Raw genomic sequence first — 17,774 nt, 5'->3', positions numbered from 1 at the left:
GCAACCAGCCACCACCATCTATCTCACAGATTATTCCCGATTTATCTGTGCTTCTACCCCAAGCAGAACTGCAGGCCACAGAACGGTACGCAATTACAACGCACAGCATGTACTTATGTGTCTGGTTTAGTATGGCTTGTATTTCTCTAGGACCTAGCAACCCCCACGTAGTCAGACCAGGATGCACAATACAAGAAAAAAGAAAAGACCACTTGCATCCCCCCAACTTACATTCCAACTGGAAGGATACCTACAGAACAGTACCTTACCTCAGCCTCTGCTTAAAACTACCAGGATTAAGAGGATCTGCATCTGCAAGTTGCCATTATCTTTAATTTTTGAGTTTCCTTGTATGTGTGCTAACTTCACTTATTTTAACTTAGAAACTGTCTGAGGCACAACCTGCGTGTCTGTCTCTCTCAATGTACCATACTGTGTAAAAATTCTTGCACTCCACATGATTTCATCATAAACAGTCTGAAAGTTTGGTCCAATACAGACAGATCCAGAACCTTTTCCTAATGCAACCTGAAAGACAGCATCCTGCCACTGACTGCTGGAGGATGAACACTGTGCAACAGAGAACTTATCATTCAAAATTCCCACATCCTTCCTGGTGATGAAAAATGCTATTCTCAGGGCAAAATGTTCATCCCAGTTGCTATACACTACTTTTTTCTTTTTTTAAGCCATGAAGTATCTGTTTCTTGGCATGTCAGAGCCATGGAAAGACCACAGCTGACAGCAGAAAATAAGACAGCTGGGACAGAAGAAAGCTAAGTGGTGAAGGAAACCACTTTACAAGGGTTTTTCTCCCACGTTAATAGCCAGGCAAAAGGAAAACCACACAGTGTTAGTAGAGTGAACACCTGACTCAGCCGTTCATACCCTCAGAGGCATAAAGTCTGGAGTACCGAGGACAGAGCGTGGAGGCGGGGAAAATGCAGGGTTTATGGAATCGTAAGAGAGGAATTTTTCAGCTGAATTAACAGTCATGTGGTAGATGTGCTCAAAGTTGCTCGGAGAGGAGATCAGACGGGAGTGATGATGAGGGAATTGATAAGGGGAACGCTGCTATCAAAGACAACAGAGAGAGAAAGCAATGAAGGATGGTTGTACAGGTTACATCAGCAACAGCAGTCTGCAAGAGCAGTCAAACACCAAAGGACAGCCAGACAGCAACCCTGCTCATCCGTCAACACACAGGTTCTTACATTGTCACCCCCAGTCCTCTGAGCACCTTCCTTACATGGTGTCATACGGGCCTGCCGCCCTTGCTGTTGCTAAAACATTAAAAACAAATAAAACTTTTAACTCATTGGGAATTGATTCTAATATTTATTATTATTTGATATTTCAAAGAGCACCACAGTTGTAAAAGGTGCTTTACAGACAGTTGAGAAGCATCAGTTCCCTGCCTTGAGGAGCTTACAATCTAAAATAGACATAACACAAACAAAGGAAGGTGAACACAGGTGAGATGGTTTGGGGAGAAGAAAAGATGAGAATACACAACAGTTAAAGATCCTAAGAGAGTTCCTTCTGTTATTCATGCATTTTAGCGATTCCATTAAAATTAAGTATCACCCGTACAACAAACACAGAGTATTTCTAACGGGAGAGAACAGTGTTTCGACAGGATAGGGACACAGGTCAGGTGGGAAGGTGAACTGGTTAGTGTCAGACAACTGGGACAATTTACTCTGCTGTAGACAGACGACACAAGGCCTATGTCCTTCTGCACGCTCACTAAATCCTCACAGCGCTTCAGTGATGAAGAGACTGCTGTGCTGCATAAGACGAGGCCCTTAGCAGATAAGGTGCAAAAATATTGGGAAATTCAAATGTTTTCTATAGGTCAACTGAGCAATTTGCTCCCAAAGCGTGACGTAAAGAAAGAGAGGGGAGAAATAATTCTGCAAATTAAACAGAAACAATTTCTAATTCATCTCTACAGAATGTGCTGACACAAGTGCTCTTGTAATGTAAAGTAATCTAAATCCAGATTTAATGGAAGAGCGTTTTAAGGCTCGGTCTCCCTCCCTCTGCCATCTGTGCATGTTCAGCAAATCAGCAAGGGGATGGTTTGCCCAACAGCCACCAGCAAATCAGAAAGCCTTTTCTGATTTCTAACTTCTAATTTTGCTCTTTAGAGAAAGGTTAGGACTTAAAAAAATAAAATATGGTAAAAATATAGCTTACCCCTCCGCTAAACCTAAGGCACTACTTTTTGTATGTGGAACGTATTAAGTCTGGAAGAACATTAAGTCACATCCCAATACATATTATCAAACGTTATTGTTACTGTTCTCTTCATTTCAGCTGGTAAAATCCAACTTTGTTTGTTGGTTGTTTTTTTTTAAACACACAGTTGTTATGAGGCTTTGCATGTTAACCAAAACATCAATTACCACATTATGGCATAAAAGACATAATATACATTAAATTGTCATTAGTAAGTTCAGCAGCATCTAAATATCAGGACAACAAGCCACCATTCCAAGAATGGTCCAGGAAAGCAGGCTTTGCTGAGTTACCTGCTCACAACAGAGAACTGGCAGCAAAGCCAGCTACCTTCCTAAAAGCCAATAAGGGAGAAAAGGGAGTGTCTTAAATCACGAGCTAAAAAGCAGAGGGTAGGCCAACTGCAGACCATGGAAATATTTAGCCAACATTCATGAATGTGAGAAAGCCACGATATGGCAACATTTTAAAAACTATCTTCCATGGAACTTCCTCCGTGGACTCCACCATTAGATGCATGCATGGGGTTCCCACTTTCTTTAAAGAATACCAACTATGGATAAGTATTCATTTATTCTGAAAGTTTCTCATTTGAAACAAGCAAAGCTTCACACATCATCTAGAATGGAGGTATAATGGCTCATGAATAATGAGGTAAAACTGAAGCATTATGTTCAAATGTAATGGCAGTCAAGACTAGCTTTTGTATGTGAAATACTCAGGCATGCAAAATATGAAAGCAAAATCAATCCTGTACATCTGATGTACACAGAGAGGTGGTCTGTGCTGCAGTAAGTGCAGTTCCAGATTTCAGATCTTCACTACAAAGGAGCATCCACGATAAAGTGGCTTCAAGGGACAAGAGGGCAGAAGGGAGGCCAGACTGTACGGCCAGTTAATTGGTGACAGGCTGCTAGGGAAGAAAAACATGTAAATAAATAAGTGTGGGGATATACTAACAGGAATGATTCTAAATTGTACAAAACAAGACAGTGACCCAGATCTAGTATCCACATCAATAAAATACAAATATGTACTGATTACGGCTCTGTTAACAACAAACAAGAACTTCTGGTTTCTGTTGTGTTGTAGTCCACAAACTTGTTTGTCAAAGCCAGACCCCTGCGTAGCTGCTCTCCATGAAGAAAAGAAGGATGCAAATTTACAATTGCCTGATAACCTCTAACATTTTCTCTCTTGAACCTGATCTCACTCTGAGCCTTGGGCATGTTTGTTTTGCCCAAACATAGCATTATACTGAAGTCAAAGGGGTCCATTCATGGGAAGAACAATGTGAGACTAGGTTAATAGACTGCAATTTACCATAAACATATCTCACTGTTCACGTTATGTGCCTATTGCATACCAAGACCTTGGAAACAATACACAGAGAAAGCATCTTTCCCCCTTACGTGGTTGCATCAGCAAAGGCAATCACACGCAGACGGATATGCTGCACATAGGTAGGTGTCTGTTTTGCATACAACGTTATCAAATAGGCTGGAAGGGTTTAAAATGTTCCATTTATCCAATTTTAATTTTGTACATTTACAATAAAAATTAAACTTTCTAAAGCTGTTTTTTTAAAAAAACCGTCATTAAGAACAGTAGTGGGCAGAGAGCAAGCAAGCTCCCATTGGCTCTGCATCCACCAGGCAGTTACGCCATGCGTTAAGGCAGCACAAGTGTATGTCCCCTCCTGCCCACTGACATATCGCAGCCCAGCCACGCAAGGGCCACCGCTACCGGTTCTAATTCTGCGCTTCATTCAGTTTTTGGCATTTCCCCTGAAAAAGGCAGCAGAGGCATGTTAGAGGCAGGCAGAGATAAGTTTTGATTGGATTCACATCGCATATTTAAAGTGAATATGTACATATTCATAAATAAATATAAATACATACACATATATATAAACTGTCATTTGCTTTATAAAGTTCACCCACAGATGCTACATAAAAGCTAGGCTCAGCTGCCAATTCAGTTTGTGACAATCTCATCCAACACAGAGATTAAAATACCTGTTTTTTTATTATTGCTAAGGACCTTTCTGTCTACTTAGCAGCATACTGACTTCAGTGAAAGCTTATGCTGGATCAACTAATTTGTATCAGTTGATCCAGCCAAATTTGAAACTGCTCAAATAAGTTGGAAGAAACTGCAAAGAAAAAGCCCCGCTCCGTTCTTTCATACATTCTGCATTCCACTGTCTCATAAAAAAGAAGCTGTATCACCTAAAATAGTTGGATGAAGAGAATTTAAGAGAACTATTAGCCTTGCACTACTTTTTTCCCCTAGTGGTAGCCCTCTTGCAAAAATGTATTTTACCACCCACTTTCATAAACAGGCATTTGCAAAGTAAAATGTGACAATCTTTCCCATAGTTCTTTAAAAATAAATACTTTTTCTTCTGAAACATACCAATCTACTCAAAAATAAAAAGATGATGTTCCATCTTCAAAATCATCACACATGCTAAGAAGCACCGAAAAAGAAAAACCACCAAGCTATTCGCCTTTTTGGAACAAGGTATTTATCTAGTGAAATGATTCTATGTCCTTGTAAAGAAACTGCCATACAGATTAACTGTACACAGGGTTGGATGAGTATTCTTTATGTTGTGTACTGATTCTCCAGGAAATGCCCTCTACTTCCATCCATGCTTTTAATTCTAAATTCACTTTTCAAATAAAATATTAGACTCAAGACATTACATCATATATATGCACAACTCCTTTTCTTCTGTTTTTGTGCCTGAGAAATGAAGTAGGTAGTTTGGAACAGACTAAGTGAAAATTTAGTCCAGCCAAATACCTTACAGGAAGCTGTTGGAAAAAACTGCCTGGACCGAAGTAGCTCTTGACAGAACATTTATTTCCTAATCTCAAGTTACACTTTCAAATTCACACACTTTCAAGTCCCATGATTGATGCAATTCTGCATCCGTTAAGGTAGGAATACAAATACAATCTGATACTGCAAGGAGCTACTGGAAAAATACATGTCAAATTTGCTTTATCTGCAGTGACATCTCCCAGCATTAAGATCACTAGGTACTTGCAAAAAGGAGTTTTTAATAGCAACTTTAAAAAGAAGGTGCAGTAGTGGAACAAGTGCTGAAATCAATTCTATATTGTACACTTTTTCTAATGTCTTCTCATCACTTTTAAGTGTGGAAAATGACTCATGAATTTATTTCAAAACATCAAATTGATTGGCAAGAAGCTAAGTACCAGTCCCAACACCAAATATGGCCCTTGAGCTAATACAAGGCTTGTGTAATTAGAACGAATTCAAAGATAAAAGCCATTTAGAAACTACATAGCGGAAGAAATATTACTCCATGTAAATCTAAAGAAATCCCCTTCTACAGATAAAATCATTCCTCATTTCACACTTGCCAGATTTTGGGCTCGATTAAGAGATCCTGCAGCTTTTGATTCCCATGAACTTTCAACTACTGATGGCGTGAAATGCAATGTCTTTTGCCCTACCTTTAGCTGTAGCAGATTATTTTCTCTGCTTGAGAAGAGCAAGAAACATTTAAAGAACCCACCAGAAATGGAAAAGTGAAAAAAGGTTCTGATCTACATCCTGCCCTGAAGCGAATTATCATTCTTTGTTTAACATTAGACATATGTATATACTCGCATCCAGGTAAGATAAACACTACCTGCCAACTTCCCCTGGATTTGTCATGTGTTTTCTAGAAGGAGCTCCTTCATTATTTATTCATTTATAAACATACACACACATACACAATGTTGGTTTTTTGCACAATTGCACCGAATATATTTGTTATTGAGAGGTTTCTCAGAGTGTCTCTAGCACGATGTTTAAAGTAAATCCTTTCTTTCCTTGCATATTCTCATCTAAGGAAAACACAGGGCTAGAAGGGCTCATGTACAATGTGCAGACTTTATGGTGAAGTGTAACAAAAAAGTACCATTCTCTGCAAAAGTGAGGTAGAATTAGTACCTGGAGACCAGAGGTTATGCTCCTAAGCTCCTACACTAGTGCAACTGCATGACATGCTTTATTTTCCAGTTTTATTGTTGTTTCCTTCAGGCTTTTTAGCATCTGAAAATCCCAAATTCAGCATCTACTTCCTGTTTTCTGCACAAACTCCAATTAATACCGATCGTTTTTGACAGCACTTCGGTACTAATGCCTATGTCTTATGGTGGTACTCATATGACCCATTTGATACCATATCATTTGATCTTTCTTACAATGCTAATTAGCATCTTCTGAACCATATCTGTGTCATCGTGGACAAGTTTAGAAAACAATACAGAACACACAAACAAGATGCTAAAGGTAGCTTGAAGCAAGCAGTATGATGACTAAAATACTAATTAGCTCATCAAAAATTTCAGTAACTTCCAGGTACTTCCTACATAAAGTTTTGTGGAAACAAATGTGTATGTGCTATTATATGTTTTCTTTTTCCACTTTTCAACTTAAAAGGTCAGTTTTTATGTAAGAAGTTTTGTTTCTTTGAGACCAGTTAATTTGGAGAGAAAATGAAAAATAGCACCTTTGGCATGGAATGAAATTTGAGCATCACACACTGTTGAACTGCAACAGTTCCACTGGCTGAGGAAAAGAGGCTGTATAGAGAGAGGCTAAGTTAGAGCTAAAGATGGGAAGAGAAGAAAGGGATTGAACTTACAGTAATACAGTTCACGGAGAAAGGAATTTCTCTTTCCATTTCCACAAAGAACACAGGCCCAAATCCTCTTAATTTTATCCCTTCATATGGGTCATAAAAGTTACCATCAACACTGAGAGGCCAACCTGCCTTACAACCCAGGAGGCATTGGCCACTTTTCCTCCTACCTTTGATGCTTAAGTGTCATCCTTTTTGTTTAAATTTTATCACATACAGCAGAGCATATTCAGCTCCATTTCCCTAGTTACTCTGCTCCTGAAATACATCAACATTCTCAATTTACATTTAAAATTGTACTTGTCTTCCTCTCAGCTATTTGCAGCCTCTGTTGCAGTCAGTCACTCTCACGTGTACTTTTGTACTTACCATTGGAAGGTCTTTGAGAATCTGTATACCATCTCCTGGACCCATATGTGCTATGTGGTTAAAATTAGTTGGGTTAGAAATTAATTTATTTCTCATTTCTGGATCGCGTAGCATCTCCCTGGAAGAGAAAATACTTTGTTTAGATATTTCTTTTGAGGTGACGATGGACATTTATAAAATAAGTACAGCTTTGATTATCAGCTACTTTTAAATGGAAATTAACTATTTAACTATATTAACAGTGATAAACCCTTGCTATCAGCACTGGCATGGACAAGCTTCCAGCTTGAAGAGAAGACAAGGGGCCAGTAGAAAAGAATGCTGTTTGCAAGGTAACAGCCCATGCCCAGCAGTCACTAATATTCAAAGAATATACAAACAGTATGAGCTGATAAAAAGCTCTGTAAGATGAGTAAAAGCAGAACTCATTTGTGATGTATTACAAAATGGAGATGAAAATGAAGTACATATATGAACATAGAATTAAAATAACACTGCAGTACCTTTCTCAGTCTGTGGTCAGAATTAAAAGCTCTTCAAAATGTCAAGGATGCATTTCAGAACTCAGAATAAATAACATTTTAAAAGATCAAACCGCGATCAGCTCAGAAATGCCACGACAAGAACTGGAATTTTATCTCCACCGTACACAGCTGTTACTTTTCTTAGAGCCAAAAAGGAAGGAAAGGTGGGAGCCAACCATCGGTTGAAGTTGTTGGAAGTTAGAAAACCAAAATACTCTGTTCTTACAGTGTAGCTTAGCACCGTAGCAGGTCATCTTTAGTGAGTGATAGTAAATTGTCAGTAACATCCTCTGTGAACACTGTGAGTAGTGCAGACCTGTTTTTATCGCCATTTAGGAAAATATTTGTGACCTGTTAAAGACTTCTATTAGGAACACATCCTGAAGTCCTATGTCCTCTGAAGAGGTGAGTTTTCTGAGATTTATAGAATGTTTACGTAGTTAAATCTATAAGTCAAAAAAAGCAGATGCCTTGGAATACTGCTGAGAGTAGAATTGCCTTCAGAAAGAAAAGCAGAACCAGAGTCTGAAAGTAATTAATCCATATGCATAGTCAGCAATGTGATCTCCTTTTGCAAAATGTTTATTACAGATCTTTAGATACACAGTATATGTGCACACCTATGTACCTACATACAGTATGTGGAGACATGCATTCCAAATGACAGCTGTTTCACATAATTAATTTGAACTCATGAATACTTGTGTATCCAGTACATATCCACATCCAATCTGGTATTAACGCAAATTAAACATTGAGGATTAAGGTGGTTGTGAAGAGACAGAAACACCTGAATGGACACTCCAGAAACCAACAAATGAAGCACTACATTGACATCACTCACTGTCCTTCAGGGCCTACAGACATGTACAGAAGACAAGTACATGTTGAATACTGACCTCCTCTGCTGCATCCTCTCCTCCTCTGGTACTCTGAATGAATAGCGGCGCTTGTTGTTGATGTTTCGAACCATTTGCTTCCGGCTGTTATCTGATGTTTCAGGAACTACCAGTTCATCGCCCTCTGAAATCAATACAAATACAATGATCCAGCGGGACACTTCATTAGGTATTAATGGAATTTAAATTCAAAGACATTTTCTCTCTCTGCTCTTGCTAGTGTTGGACACCACCCATTTCCCATCAAACCTGAACTAATGCTCCTTGATTTATGGGTTTTCTTGATCATTGTATACTCTGTCATATAGCAACAGACTTAACCCTTCTTCACACACAAGCTGCCACATATGTTCTCAAAATACTACTGATTAATTTTTTCAAACAAAACGTTTAGGTGGGCAGGAAAGGATCTCACTCCTCCATCTCAAACTTTCTTTGGCAGTTCACACTGAAAATCACTCACACAGTCTTGTTCTGCCAGAGGTCTGGAAATTCAGTGCAAGATTCTTTTTCATTCAATCTCTGCTCCAAAAAGACTACTCTTTTTGAAATGTCTGAACACTGATGTATTTTGGTGCAACTGTGGGAAAAGGGAAGATTTCTTCCACATGTGTCGGCCTGGCTAAGGCATCTTTAACAAAGACATGCTATGTATAGCAGTGATAATCATACAATAGGAGTGTTACTTTGAATGAATGCTGCAACTGCTCTGTCTTGTTTTATATGTATGGAGACTAAAGTTACATTTAATAAACTTGAACATACCCAACACCTACTGATCACTGCCAAAACAGTTTTTGTATGAACTGAAATCTCCTCTTTCCTTAAGATCAGCTGGAGATTTCATGAAGTGTGGGATCTACTAGGTAAGTACCTTCAGGAAAAAAACTTGCCAATTTTCAAGGAGATACACCTGGAGGATATTTTACTGTTTGGCAACCTTTCAGAAAGACAGTGAGAAGTGTATAGGAGCAAAGCATCAGCCTTACTCACTTCTGATCCTATGCTTTTAATATTCAATCTTTATTAGACTTGAAAATTCATTATACATACTTCCACCATATTGCTCCTCTCTACTACTGCCATTCCTTTTGTACTAATTCGATAGGAATTTAAATAAACACTGAAACACTGCCAACAGCAGTATATGTTTCTAGAGTGTTTATTTCCACTATTTTCAGAATAGTTAAAAAAAATATAGCTTTTGATTGTTAAAACAAAGCACATCCCCTCTCTGCCTAAGAGGTTAAAAAAAGGTTAAGGAAATTACTCAGGAGAGCATGCTTATGAAATGGGGTCTAAAAAGAAAACAAAAAAATCAAAATGACTCATTGAAAAAAGAGAATTCTGAAGCTAAAACTTTGGCACACAACCATATGTAGGCCTAACAACAAGTTAGGACTACATAATATTATATTACTTTCTGATCCTTAGGAAAGGTTTGTGGTTAAGTATAATATTAATTTTAATACAGTATTGTCAAGATCACTATTAAAGCCTTTCATTGTGCAGGCATTTTTAGATAGCGTTCTGGCAGGCAATCCCAGATTTGGAGGAAGTGTCTAGTCATTCTATTTTCTATTTCCAGTCTTCATTCAAGTCTTCATTGAATATTCAAAAGGGAAAAAAAGGTTCAGCATAGCTGCCTAGCAGATGTGATTGCAATCACTGGGGAATCTATTAGCTTTCACTTTCTCCCAAATTAAGAAGCACCCATATGTTTTGGGAGATCACTTTCTACAATGCACAGGTCCAGGCCAAAGAGAAATGCTCTTTCTAAACAAAAATTTGCGTGATGAAAATTGGCTTCTCTTTACTTACCTGCCATTTTGTTTTTGAAATATATTAATCTAACCGTCTCCAGGCCTAAAAGGTTTAGTGATCCTTCTGTATTCAAGGGTCGTACCTGAAACAAGGAAAATCAATCCTTGTAAATGTAATAACTCACATTTATAGAGTGCATCTTATTCTGAAAGCTCCAAGGTGCATTATAAACTCTATAAGAGGAGCACTGTTACAAAGCCAACCAGGGAGCAAAAGAACAGTGTAACTGGCCAGAGCAAAGCCTGCTCCACAGAAGAACTGCAGGCTGGAGGGAGCAGTGTCTCCTGCTTCCAGTAACACACGCCTGCTCTCAAGAATAACAACTGTGAATCATTAAAGCCATGAAGAAGAGTTAAAAACAATTTTAGATTTTAAATTTCTGTTTGGAGAACGAGTACAGAGGGAGTTGCCTAAAGTTAACACCATTCCTCCCAGCATTTAAATGAATAATCCTTTTAAAAGTCTACTTCATATAACAACTCAATTTTGTCTACTAGATGCACAAAGCAATAAGCTGTGCTTTTATTTTATATTAGTATTATGTCACAATTACTCTTTGCAACTTGATAACAGTATATACAGATTGCTAAAACCTACTGGTGTTCATGATTTCCTACTGCAAAGAAAGAAGAGTTCCACTCTCTGAGCCTGCAAATTGTGCTAGAAACAAACTCTTCATAATAAATTGCCATTTTTGAGTCTCCCAGATGTAACAATTCTTGTTTGTTGAAAGTAGCTTCATGCATTAAATGGGCAGTCTTGAACCAACTATTAAAGTACTAAATCACATTTTGCCGTGTAGGAAAAAAAATGCTCTAACTGCTTAATAACTCAGTTTGGACACCAGAAAGAGTAAAGGAAAGTTCCTCTCAAAGGCCAGATTCTTCTTCTCTCCTTAAGATGGTTAATAACTGAGCACCTTGATCTTTGCATTATTTGTCCTTACAGCATTGCCATCCATACTATCCTGGTCTGCATCTGACACGTGGCAAACTGATACGCCGAGTGACTGAATGACTAACACAAGACCACAAGGACAATTTCTTGTAGTTCTATGGCATTGGAATGCCAGTTAAAGGAATTGTGTTGACACTAATACAAAGTTGAAGTGAGTCTAAAATATGGAAAAAAACCCTACTTTCTTTTTTTCTTTCCAAATACAGCTGAGCAAACACCTCCTAAATACCAAGGAAGTGTCAGTTTTCAAAAACTTCTTCCTTTTGATAAGTGATCCAAACTGGACATCATCCTGGTGTTTTAATATTTGTACTGGCTGAAACAATATGTTCTAATACTATCTGTCTACAGTGTTCTCAAGCAGCAGAAGACAGATTTTTGAAGGCCTGTTTAATTATCCGCCTGTTTAACATCCACCATCTTCTGGCAATAACAAATGCAATCAGTCCCAATGAAGCCACGTGCAATTCATATGAAGAAACTGCTCTCTACAATAATATCACTAAGTCTAACATCCTCATACGCTCCAGACTGACCATTCATCTGAAACCACATGCAAAACACATTTCATATCTTATACTTCAAACAAAAAGCACTGGCTCCTTTGCAGTAGCTCTTCTTTTAGGTCAACTATTTTTAAACAAGCAGTTTTAATGATGGCTTCTAATGTGCTTAAAAAACCCAATATGACTGTAGCAAAGCAATATTGAGTCTAGACATATTCTTTAACTGATATCAAAACAGCAGAAGTTACCTTTTTGAAAGGAATAGTCTGAATCCACTCCATGGAGTTCACGTCGAAGACATCAATTGCATTTTCACTGTACACAGAGAGGTATGGTGCATTGTAACCTGAGAGGTAAGGATTAGGTATAGTGTCATGTCAGGGCTAAGACATGTCATAGACAGGGCTCAAAACAGACAATTTCTTATGGTTTAATAATATTTATTACAAAAAACCCACCCCACAATCTAAGTAAATCTCTGCAAAATGTGTTTTAACACTAAAATGACCAAGAAGTTTATTCTGAAGGCAAACCATCACCAAAAAACCTAAAACCTCCGTGACTTTTAACTTTGCAGAACCAAACCACTTTTTGAACTACAAGGGATTACAGTTTACTCTGCCAAACACTGATGTGGTTCTTCTAAAAGCCCTATTTTTAAGAGCTCGTATTTTGTAAATGATGTGGTAGGAAAATATATTGTAGTCGTTTAATAACTGTCATTTGAAAGAACTGAGCTCTTAGTCTTTGGACTACATACTAAAAGAACTTCAGCTGGAACTAAGCACCATGTCAGAGTCATAAAAATGTTCATGTTTCCTTTTAGCTTTGATGCTCTTATTTTCAGGATTGTAGAGAATTCTTGTGCTACTCATCTGGCACATTTCCCCAGGATGAAATTTGTTCCACTGGGACCACTGCTAAAGGAGAATTCAATATTTCCACGTCGGCAACAAGACTGCCATAGTCTGCCAAGACTAACGAGAGCATCCAATTTTTGTTTAAATGTAACAGTTTTTGCTATAAAATATACCACCATTCCACGTGCACTGGAATAGCATCAAGTCACTTTGTTTAAGGCAATCAAAAACTTTTCACCAATATCAATGACCAGTATAGATGAACTACATGCGAAAAATACCTGTTTTTCAATCTATCACAAAATCTATTATTTTGATTCATTCATTCTCTGAGTCCATTGTAATAATCACACTCTTGCTTGAAAACCAAGGTGACATACAGCCTGTAAAAGTTGCTCCTTCTACATTCAGAAGGGGTTTCACTCAAACAAGGTAAAACATTCCTCTCCTCTGCAGTGTGCCTGTACTGCTGTCACAGTGAGGTAGGAAGGCAGACTATTTTAAAGATCAGCATAAGTATGGGCTTATTCACAGATACTCTGAGGACAAATTTGGCTAATACTTAGCTGCATTCAAAAAGACATTAAAAAGAAGATGGGCATTGCAGGTTTTTTTTTTTCCCCCTCTGTCACAAAGATGAAGTCTCAGCTTCGATAAAACATACAATAAATGTTTAACATGGTTCTTGCTGGAAAATGAAACCTTGAAGAATTACAGCATTTTTCCCTTAAGTTTATGAAACATATTTTCTGTGCTGTCTGCCATACATTGTATTTTGGAATGGAAGAGGGAGACAGTGGGGGACAAACTTAAAAACTGATTTTTTAAGAAAAGCAAAGAGAGGGGATGAATGATAGAGTGCCAACAAAAACTGCTGAAGAAGAGAGAATGAGGGAGTAAGAAAAGGAAAAAACCCTTTAAGTAGGAATAAACACCATTAGAGAAAAATAAGTCAAATTACCAGATCCTTATGACTCTGACCATCAAGAAAGCTTGAATCTGAATGCTAAGCCAAAGTATGAACAATTTTAAAGATTTTAAATAACAGAAGTCTGGTATTGGTGGTCCAGAATGCATAAAGATCCCATTAGCCTCTGTAGGGCCTGAGGCTTTCACTGTTTTAGAGATCAGGCCATGTGTTTAGAAATTGGACATCAGCATTAGAAAACCTGACCCTTGATCCCTCTTTGTGCTACAGCAGTATAGGTAAGTGACAGAGCTGTCAAAATTACCACAACTGAAGTCAGGATTAAACCCTCTGACAAGGTTAAAAATGCTGACAGAAGCTGAAAGCGTTCATTTACCTGTCAGGTCGTTATCCTTGAACTTCACTTCCTGTGGATATTAATATAAGCAGCGATCCCTTCAACGTATAATAGCAAGTAAACTGACACAAATGGCAACTTACAGCAAGAAGATGGAGTTGCGGGCCACATCAATTCTTGTTGTCTAGATCTTCGGCCCTGGCAGTCAACGTAAACCCCTACGCTGCTAAAACACAGCAGGTATTCTTTATTTGAGATTTCGACCGCACAGATGGCATCAGTTGGCTGCTGTGAGATAAATGATAGTGTGTGGTCATCTGGATGGAGCAGACTGTATGGGCTGCCTTCTCCATGAAGTGGATATTTTAAGAAACCTGACTGGTAGCCCACACAAAGACGGTCACTGAAGACTGACATCCACTGGACATTCCCCTGGACTTGGATCTCCTTGATCTTTTTGTGACGTGTCTTACTCTGATTTAGTTCATAACAGAGGACCTGCCTTTTCATAGCTACACACAGGCATGTAAGAGCTCCGTGGCGCACATGTCCAGAAACTATTGACTGACAGCCTTTTGTCTCTGCCAGCTTATAAAACTCAGTCTCCCTTCCATCCAGAGCAGCCATAGGGAAAAGCCGCACGTGACGGTTTCGTCCTGAGATTACTGCAATGAGCTGTTCGTTTGGGATAAGCTCAATCTGATGAACCTTCTTATTGTCACCAACACGGATAATCTCTAAAAAAAAAACAAAACAAAACAAAACACAAAACAAAAACCCCCAAATCCAAGTAAATAATGTTGAAGTGTGAATCAATTATAACGTATTTGTAAAGATAAACTATGAAGGAAACCCAAGAAATCCTCTTTATTGCTTCCCTGCAACATTAAAAAGTACAGAATCAAAACATGTATTTTAATAATACCAGATGTGGCAATGCTGGATAGACCTTTGGCTTTTCCTCATCAGAAAAAGGGAGGAGCATATCCAATGCAATAACAACCACTGTAGTATTTCAGTATTCACTTCAAAACCAGTTTATAGCCACAAAACTACTGAATAAAGGAAAACCCCCAAAGAAATGAAACACACAATTAAACATGTTGCTTGTTGAATTAGCTTGGGCATCTGTCATTGCATGTCTTTACAATATTGAAGGTAAATTTTCATTTCTAATACCAAGGAGAACATTACAGAAAGGATCAAGCCAGGCTCCTTACTGAGGTGCACAGCAGAAGAGAAGACAATAGTTACAAATTAAAATGAGGGAGGTTCCTACTGGGTATACAAAGTAAATGTTTCATTATGAGAATAATTTGCAACAGGCAGCCCAGAGAGATTATGGAACCTCCATCCTTGGGGATTTTCCAGACCTGACTGGACAAAGTCCTGAGCAACCTGGTCTGAATTCAGTATTGAGTCTGCTTCAAACAAGGGAAGAAAACCTTCAGCTGCATTCCAGATGCTGGATCTTTGTTACTGGAAACAATACCCAAAACACAAAGCGCACAGAACACCTTGATTATCAGCTCTCATATGGGGTTGTCCAGCTGATAATGTAGTAAATCGAGAAAAGTGAAACCAGAGGATATTGAAAGAGAAAAAAGGTTACAAAGTCACTTTCTGATTATTTAATATTAGGGAAATTATTACCAGTTCCTAAATTCTTACCGTCTTTGGTGACATGCACAACAAATAACCCTTCTTCATTCCCCAGAGCTATTCTTTCATGGTCTATGATATTAAGAAAACAAAAACAAAAGGTTATTTTTCTTTGGAAGTACTTCTTCAACAATAGAGATAATTCTGATTAACGGTTTTTTAATATCTTGAAATAAACAAATATAAAGTCAAACCTGACACATTAATGCAACAAAAAAACCCCTTGGTAACCTCCCAATCTTTCAAGTTTCTGAAAAAATAAGTCTTTTATTTCTACTAACAGGTAAAATAACAGCAAGAAACAATTTTTAACAAACCATTCAGAGAACTTCGGTGTACTACTGATTTTGAAATAACTATATCATATTTAAAGAATAATTTCATTAATCAGAGTTCAACATATGTTATGCAGTAGGATTTAAGAAGACTAAATTAATTCTCTGCTTTTACATTTTCTTTCTGGTCCCACAAGCAGATTTTGTAAAGTCCATGATTTATGTCTATTCTATAGGGCTAATCTTGCCCAGTTAAGAAATTATGTTTACAGAATAACCGAAGAGTAATGTCTAATTCTCACTCAAAACTATTCAGAAATATGAATATGTGGGAATAGAGGGAATATTCTTAAAGATCTGACAAAAGTACTGGCTAGTGAATCGCACACCTCTCAAACCCATACACATTTTCATATGGGATAAAACCCCTACACATTAATCTGTATTCAGTAGATAACGCCATTTAATGTGTTTTTACAAAAAAAGAAAAAAGGCATGCTTTTAGCATGCCCATTTTTCTTACAGCTTTCTTCTTATTCATTTCATACCTATGATTGCTGCTGACTGTGTTGTTTTGATGAGTGGTAAGGTGCTGTCATAAGCTTCTTTGGGAACATAGACCGAGCGGTCTTTGAGTTTGTTCTTCTTCAAGAGCCTATGCAGTTCATTCAGCACTCCTACCCACTTGCTTTTTTCATTCTCACCATCTGCTAGAATCAGGATTGAACACTTATTACTGGATGCAGAGAGCTGAGAGGCTGTGACCTGGAAAATTTTAAAACAGATATTTTAAGTCATAAGCAATAAAAAAATTAATTGTGATCATTTTTACAAGGGATGCCTGTAAGTGCCCTTTTAATTAGATGTCTGAACTAAGAATGCAAAAAATGTTGCCTTAGATAGCATAAAACACTCTATTGCAATCAAGAACCCAGAGCAGAAAAACCTCTAGATGCGACTAACTCAAAGAACTGAGAAAACTTTGGCTTTATTCTAAATGCATTTGTATTTATTCTGTAATTTGCAAGTGCCTGCCCTAAATAATGTAGTCATCTGTTTCTCATAGCAATTTTATAATGAAAAGCATTTCTTACAAAGTATTCTGTATTTTTTAAGACCAATATTTTTCGTTAATAATTTACTGAAATAAGAAAGGTCTTTATGGTAGAATGATCTATGATCCTTTTCATGTATTTGGTACAGCTATTATAGATAAAAATTAAAGCCCCTTTTGTAGGTTTATCTCTTCTCAGCATGCACAGTGATGAACAGTCTGAAAGCTGGAAAAACAAGGAGTGAAACAAAATGGTATAGTAAAGAAATGGTAGGGGAATTAGTAAGATGACAAAGATATTTCATTGAGGTCAAAGCTTCAATAGAATATCTAGTAAAAATAAGAGTATTAGAAAAAGCCAGTAATGGCAAAATCATAATACCAGATAATAGACATAAATTTTGATGAGCATTTTACACTAGATTTCTATAATGACTACCTGATGAATGGGAGTTTTCAGAGACCCAATGCATATACACAAAGAAAATGCATAATATAAAGGCTTCAGGAATAACACAACAAATTAAACTGAGAAGGAGAAGGCAACTTTAGGAAACGAAAATGTGGAAGGTAATGAACAACAGAATTCCAAATGACTAACAGAAGGTTGAGAAAAGTACATCTTATTGTGAAGGTTAGAAAAATAAAACCCACGTAAACAGGGAG

General features: G+C 37.6%; 1 protein-coding gene across 5 annotated transcripts in view; it reads right to left on the bottom strand.

The window, feature by feature from the left end:
• CDC42BPA (CDC42 binding protein kinase alpha) overlaps positions 1-17,774 on the bottom strand; it is a 188,951-nt gene that overhangs the window by 8,397 nt on the left and 162,780 nt on the right. For 2 of the 5 annotated variants that reach the window (XM_075088713.1, XM_075088714.1), the window contains exons 29-35: positions 16,603-16,819; positions 15,789-15,851; positions 14,261-14,854; positions 12,241-12,338; positions 10,527-10,611; positions 8,706-8,829; positions 7,283-7,400 (exon numbers count right to left, since the gene is read on the bottom strand). In XM_075088713.1, coding sequence (XP_074944814.1) covers positions 7,283-7,400; positions 8,706-8,829; positions 10,527-10,611; positions 12,241-12,338; positions 14,261-14,854; positions 15,789-15,851; positions 16,603-16,819 — 1,299 coding nt within the window. Of the gene's footprint in view, positions 1-888; positions 1,075-1,316; positions 3,158-7,282; positions 7,401-8,705; positions 8,830-10,526; positions 10,612-12,240; positions 12,339-14,260; positions 14,855-15,788; positions 15,852-16,602; positions 16,820-17,774 lie in introns of those variants that run through there. The other 3 variants (XM_075088717.1, XM_075088715.1, XM_075088716.1) reach the window with 3 other exon arrangements.

The sequence above is a fragment of the Phalacrocorax aristotelis genome, chromosome 3 (genome assembly GCF_949628215.1).
Source record: "Phalacrocorax aristotelis chromosome 3, bGulAri2.1, whole genome shotgun sequence".
NCBI lineage: Eukaryota > Metazoa > Chordata > Aves > Suliformes > Phalacrocoracidae > Phalacrocorax > Phalacrocorax aristotelis.
This window is presented reverse-complemented; position numbering and strand designations above follow the sequence as displayed.